At 43.6% G+C, this 7163-nt stretch overlaps 1 protein-coding gene across 1 annotated transcript; it reads left to right on the forward strand.

The window, feature by feature from the left end:
* Positions 1 to 239: 239 nt before the first annotated feature.
* On the forward strand, positions 240 to 4413 carry LOC125545481 (the record flags this gene model as incomplete). The annotated part of the gene is given in 13 exon segments (XM_048709429.1): positions 240 to 295; positions 418 to 592; positions 757 to 858; positions 969 to 1040; positions 1643 to 1759; positions 1842 to 1919; positions 2473 to 2535; positions 2641 to 2737; positions 2977 to 3055; positions 3145 to 3353; positions 3526 to 3671; positions 3768 to 3890; positions 4026 to 4413. Coding segments are annotated over 13 exon segments (1464 nt in total), but the record flags the coding sequence as incomplete, so codon positions are not given.
* Between the last annotated feature and the right edge of the window lie 2750 nt (positions 4414 to 7163).

Consider the following 7163-nt stretch of genomic DNA (forward strand, 5'->3'; position numbering starts at 1 on the left):
ACCGTCTTTGTCGGTTTCGTTTGGACAAGCAATGTCGATCTCGATCTTTCCTACTTGTTTTGTCTGCGTGGCCTTGTTATCCATTTGGAGTGTAGATGAGAACATGACTGGTTAAAGTTTAGGTTTTCGTCTGACGCTGAATACTTTGCAGCTTAATCTATACCATAATCTATTTGCTTTCACAGTTTACACTGTGGCTTGCTTCTGATTTCTAATGCAGTTTCCCACACTTTATGTAGGGGTGCTGTATCTGCTTACTACTTGCTTTTGGTTGGGCTGTTGCTTCACTGGTCAGGTATTGTGGACCTTCAGAAAAGCACTTCTGTATTAAAAAAAATCTTGGCTATGTTTTGAGTGCCAGAAATCCAGCAGCAACTTGACTTATTTTGCAACATGCAATTCATGCTTTCTTACCAGAAAAAAGGAAATTCGCAAGATGAGGCGCAAAATGGCATCTGGACATAGTTTTGCATTTCTTTGTGATGACGTAGATGAGCTTGAGCACTCTGTCCAGCAGAAATTACCTATGGTCTCTGTAGTCATGCCTTTGAAGGGATTTGGGGAACACAATTTGCAAAACTGGAGAACCCAGGTACAGTCAGACTGCAATATAGATTATATAGTACTACCTTTGTTCCTAAATATAAGACGTTTTTGCAGTTCAATTATATTAAATATTTTGCTACTGACACCCATATACACATTCATGCATATGGTATTAATTATATTGCTATTGACACCCATAAAAAAATACAGATTACTTCTCTTTATGGGGGGCCATTGGAATTCTTGTTCGTAGTAGAAAGCAAAGACGATCCAGCTTATCGTGCCGTCTCCCGTTTGATTGTAGAGTACAAGGTAAGTGAAAGCCCCTGTAGCAGTTAATGATCTTATTCTACCAATTATTTCATCTCATCTGTCTATACCTCTTCATCAATTGTAACCTTTTGGAATTATATGATTTTCAGGACAAATTGGACGCAAAGGTGGTTGTAGCTGGGTTTTCAACAACGTGTAGCCAGAAAATTCATAATCAGTTAGTACGTAAATTACTTCACTCCCACTTTTTTATGAATGTTTTGGTTAGCTCATGAATCTGAATGCACTATGAATTATTAGTTTATTACACTCGCAATGCTATCATTGACATCAGTCAGAAATATAGAGGGCTCAGGGCTCATGCTGAGTCTCCCCCCTCCCCTGATGGGAAACATTGTTAACATCTCAGATTGTGCTCAAATTCCGCTGAGCAATTCAGTGAGTCGAATTGTTTTTACACATGAACACGCTCTAGATTGGTCCCTCTGTTTCTTGATAACAAAACTGTCTTTATGTAAGATGAAATCAAACTGCCTTAATTTCGAGAAGAAACCTTGATGAAATTTCTCTCTGGGGTCTTAGTATGCGCACTCCCCTGCACCCCCTTCATATAAAGTGCACGAGAACATAAAAAATTGGTAAACAGTAACCCTTCGGAGTCGTACATTGATCCATGTTGGTGATATTGAATCAGAAATTCAAGGAAAGACATTCGTAATTTTATGGATCCGTCGTAGGACTTTCTTCTGACCGTACTGTCTGTTTACCAAACAAGCCCATTGAGGTGTCAGGGTAATGGACTTTTGTTCATCCATTGAAACAGATTGGTGTTGAAAAGATGCACAAGGACAGCAAATATGTTCTATTTCTAGACGATGATGTCAGACTGCATCCTGGGACAGTCGGAGCTCTCACAAAAGAAATGGAGAAGAACCCTGAGGTATGCTTGCTCTGGCACTCTCCTTCATCCCGTTTCATCCTTCTCACCTTCCTAACTGGGCGTTTTTTCTTGCATCTTACAGATATTTATCCAAACGGGATACCCCCTTGACTTACCTTCTGGCAGCTTGGGAAGCTATTGCATATATGAATATCACATGGTATGTTGGTTTTTCACCATTGAAGATTATCCTTCAAAGTTCATAAAACAGGAGGTCTATGTAGTGCAAAATGCGAATTTACACTATGCTGTAGATAAGGGGTTTGGTGTATGAATAGTACAAACGCCTGGTTGAGGATAACACATCTTTATTGCCTTCCGTTTTACCTTCTTTTTTGAAGATTGTATGATCGTTATCCGCCTCCCTGTTGAAAATTTTGAGATATTTGACTTCTTTAGTTTCTTAAACCAATGAAAACTGCCAGTAACTAAAAATGAAGTGAAGAAAGTAATGCAATTTTATCTGAAAATTTGATATTGTATCTTTGTTGTTGCCCCTTTGATAATTGGTGGGATCGCTTATGTACTTAGATTATAAGTTTCCATAACAAGGTTGCTCATATTGTCTGCATTAATTGTATTTTTTAAACACATCCAATTGTGTCGATGTAGGCTTCATTGCTAGTTAGCTCGTTATTTAACTTTGTACGTTATCTATACTGATTTTTCCCTTTTGCTCACCTTGCCATTTACTGAAAATGGTCATATTGCAGCCCTGTTCGATTGGATTTGCAACTGGTGGGAGGACTTTCTTTTTGTGGGGTGGCTGTATGATGGTAAGGGTGTGCTGTAGCCTACCATCTCCTAAAAAAACTCTCAGTTCTTGCTCTTTATAAACTTTGATTTGATCCTGCACTGTTTCTAAGACAAGTTTATTTTAGATGCATGCTGATGATTTCCGGCAAGACCTGTATGGTTTAGTCACTGCACTAAAAAATGGTGGTTACTCAGATGATATGACCCTGGCTGCAATCGCTGGTAATGTTCTGAGCAAGGAATCATGTCTTTTCTGATGCGTAGCTATAAACGTTGCATTAGCATGGAAATTAGTGTTGATAATGTACACAATGTTAGCCTTGCATTACATGCTCAAAGTCACTGTATAACACCATTTATCCTTTTTCTCTTTGAGACTTTTGGCTTTTGCCTGTATTAAATTGTGGATGTATTATAAACACACAAAGATTACAAATAACTTGAGTTCATCCTTTATACAGGGCAACATAAAAGGCTCATAACTTCACCACCGGTTGCTGTGTTTCCACATCCTCTTGCAAGTGATCTCAGCTTCTCCAGGTGCTGCAGATTTTACATTAGAAACATATTCACCTCATCTGCATTCAGCTAACTTCACATTTTATATGCATGCCATATTTTCCGTGCAGATACTGGAATTATCTGAGGAAGCAAACTTTTGTTCTTGAATCATATGTATCAAAGGTCAACTGGATAATGAACCGTGCACTATTTGGTGTGCATTTCTATTTGTCATGGGGATTTGTTTGTCCCTATGTTATGGCTTTGGTACATATTGCGACTACTCTTAGAGCACCATACAGCACAATTGTAAAGGAAGCAGCTGGCTCATCTTGTGGTCAGTGTCCTCTCTCTCTCTCTCCAATATTCATCACTTCAGATCCAATGTTATTGTGTGGAAAGTCAATACAATGAACTGTATTTAATTATTGAGTGTTACAAATTTTAGTAACAAATACACCTACGCCCACCTGTGGTTGAGATTTCTCTGTCGTGCCATGTTCTTTCAGGTCTGAAACTAGTGAGCTTCTTGTTAATATGCACTCTCACTGAACTTGTTTCAATGTGGAATTTGACGAGAGTTGAGATTCAACTCTGCAACATGTTGTCTCCAGAAGGTCCACAAGACTCCCTTCGTTCATATAACTGGGGGCTTGTAAGTGCCTCTTCCAAAGCACCAACTTATTTGAGTTTCAGGCACCTCTGTCGTCATGATTTACTAAACTATGTTTTGGTTTGACTTCAATTTCAGGTGTTCGTCGCCGTGTTAGTAGATAATTTCCTCTACCCGATATCTGCCATCCGGTCTCACTTCTCCCAATCAATCAATTGGTCTGGTATCAGGTACTACCTGAGAGATGGGAAAATAAGCAAGGTACACAACATCGTCTGAACATTTCCGCTTCAACCTTGAAACTGTTTCTTTCGCGATCGTTTTTTTTCTTTCGAACTTGCTCCGTAAAATTTCATTTGTTCCTCTATGCCTCACTTGGTTATTACGCGTCCGCAGATTGAAAGGGAGAACAGTTTGAAGTACACCGATCTCGGCGGGAAGCATCTGTATGGCAAGAAGACATACCCTGCTGGAAAGTCGTTGCTCGGTTACCTGTCCATAAGCCTAGCGCAATGGCACCAGCCCAAGAAGTACGATGTCTAAGAAATTTGCCAAGTGGAATTCTGTCCTCAATTTTGTGGGGCGTCGTGTTGTACACCTGTGTTTTCTTCTTCTTCCTTTTCCTTTGGTTTATTGATTGATTGGTTGGTAATGGTAGGCTCTCTCATTCTTACTGGATTCAGTTGTTCAGGCATTAATTAAAAGGATTGCACCTTATACTAGTTCTTGTAACATTACAGATGTGTAGCGGGCAGATTGGTTGAAGAAGTGAAAATGTTCCATAGTGGCCTGTTCTTCGTTGTTTTGTCCTGTTTATTCACATCGTGAAAATTAATCTTCTAGTGCTCTTTGTTCTGCCTTGAAAGTCGATGAATAGATCAAAAAGTTGTCGAAAAAAATTATTTTATGTTAACTTAGCCCGGGCGAATCTGATTCTACTTTGTAAAGCTTTGCAGTCTGATAAGTTTTAGGACGTCAATGCCTGGCAAACGTTCGCTGCCAAACATGACAGTTGCGAATTTTCAAAAGAAGACTGTCAATTCTTTAATTTTAGTGCAAGTTTTCTGACCAGATGGCTCCCGGGGCGTTCGCTGGGATCCCATTGCCAGCGAGCGTTTGCCGATATCTAAACCGAAATTTTATCGTCCTCAACATTTGGAGGCTGGCAGCGTATGCAAGCGTGCTGTCCAGTATTTTAATCTATTAAATATAAGATGGAGAGGCCGCTTTGGAATTTGCTTTGTTCGGCCCAGCTGACATGCTTGACATGACAGCCATGGGATGCAGACTAGAAAATGTATTGACGGCCATCTATTTTCTATACCAGTTGCCAATTGGAGACTTGGAATTCGAGAATTTTTTACGTTGGTTCCCCATCTAGATGCGGGTTGCGAAATTCCCGAGCTGCGGTTTCTATTTAAATCGATTGGTAGCAGCAACAGCAAATGGGCAATGCATCGCGCCCTCCTCAAGAGTCGCTTTCAATTCTTCTCCATTTGAACAGGGTCGCTTTCCATTAGAAACATCTGCTATTCAATCATACAGTTTTCAACTGGAAGTCTCCGCCGCATTATTCATCCGTAGAAAAAACCCATTATTGTTGGTGCTGTTTTGAACTAGGCTAGAGGTCTCCGTCGCCAAATTTGTACTATGTTCCGTCGTACTCAGCCGTCCCTGGCGTCTGGGGACACCGGCCGGGACCGGGTCTGTCACTATCGTCTATTCCAAGGTGTACGTTGGCGCAAGGTGAAGATGTGACCCTTGGTGTGACCGAGATGCCACCATTCTCCAGCGCCTACCGCTTGTCTCGTTGCACCATGGTCTTCTTTGGCCCGTCACGATTAACCAGGTATACTTTTTTCTTTCTTCATCTGCCTAATACTAATTTTTTTTTAAAAATGGGCTTAACTAGGCGTACGTAACATAGCATGCGCGCAAGCAATTGAACAGTTCGATTGTGTAGTGGCTGTCTCGTCAGCATCTGGTCTGAACTGATTGGCGATCGGTGAAGCGTGAGTTGTGACCGGGTGCATGACGACGCCACGTTACCGAACAGAGAGCTGGCGCCCCGTCGAAGGTCCGATCCAGCGAGGCCCGCAGTGCCGTCGCACAGTATTGCATCTTCTTCCTGCCTGGACTTCCACTACGAAATGGAAGGTTCTCTGCTCCAATGATGCTCTCCCCGATTCATTCCATCCTCCTTTCGCCTTTGCTTTACCCGGTAGCGAATGATCCATCCGGGACGGTGTAGGCGTGTAGCCTCTCCCTCGGAGCATCTACAGCCGGGCACCCAAAGCCCGTCTCAAACGTTCAGACGAACGGTCCGGTCATAAAATTGCAACCTAGACGACTTTTTAAACGGGCCTTATATGTCTGAACTGGCTGGCATCTCTCATTTTCACTCTAAATATAGGGTGGATATAGGGGCGTCCGGACGCATCCGTCACGTCAGACCTGACAACCATACCATATCATAATTCGCACCAAATCCTTCCTCCTCCTCCCGCCTCCCTCCTACCTCTCCCGCATCCGAGCCCTAGTCGTCTGCCACCCTTGCTCCCCATCCTCACCACCGGTCCCAATCCGCCACCCTAGATGTCGTCCAGTTCGTCCCCAACCGCTGCGACGAGGTTGCGTCCGCCTCGTCCGTCAGCATCCTGTCCTCGGCTTCGCCGTGCAAGCCGGAGAACATTGCCCGGAGGGACTGGCGACGTTGTAGGGAGCGGATGCGGACATGGGCGAGCAGATGTCCCCCACGCCACGCCTGGAATCTCGCACCCCATCTGAGGGAGTCCTGGATTAGGGGGTGTTCGGGTAGCCGGACTATACCTTCAGCCGGATTCCAGGACTATGAAGATACAAAATTGAAGACTTCGTCCCGTGTCCGGATGGGACTTTCCTTGGCGTGGAAGGCAAGCTTGGCGATGCGGATATTCAAGATATCCTACCATTGTAACCGACTTTGTGTAACCCTAACCCTCTCCGGTGTCTATATAAACCGGAGGGTTTTAGTCCGTACGACAACTTCATCATACAACAACCATACCATAGGCTAGCTTTTAGGGTTTAGCCTCCTTGATCTCGTGGTAGATCTACTCTTGTACTACCCATATCATCAATATTAATCAAGCAGGACGTAGGGTTTTACCTCCATCAAGAGGGCCCGAACCTGTGTAAAACATCGTGTTCCTTGCCTCCTGTTACCATCCGGCCTAGACGCATAGTTCGGGACCCCCTACCCGAGATCCGCCGGTTTTGACACCGACATTGGTGTTTTCATTGAGAGTTCCTCTGTGTGTCACTTTTAGGCCCGATGGCTCCTTCGATCATCAACAACGATGCAGTCCAGGGTGAGACTTTTCTCCCCGGACAGATCTTCGTCTTCGCGGCTTCGCACTGCGGGCCAAATCGCTTGGCCACCTTGAGCAGATCGAAAGCTACGCCCCTGGCCATCAGGTTAGGTTTGGAAGCCTAAACTATACGGCTGACATTCGCGGGGACTTGATCTTCGACGGATTCGAGCCACAGCCAAGC

Source organism: Triticum urartu, chromosome 3 (assembly GCF_003073215.2).
Source record: "Triticum urartu cultivar G1812 chromosome 3, Tu2.1, whole genome shotgun sequence".
In the NCBI taxonomy this organism is placed as follows: Eukaryota; Viridiplantae; Streptophyta; class Magnoliopsida; order Poales; family Poaceae; genus Triticum; species Triticum urartu.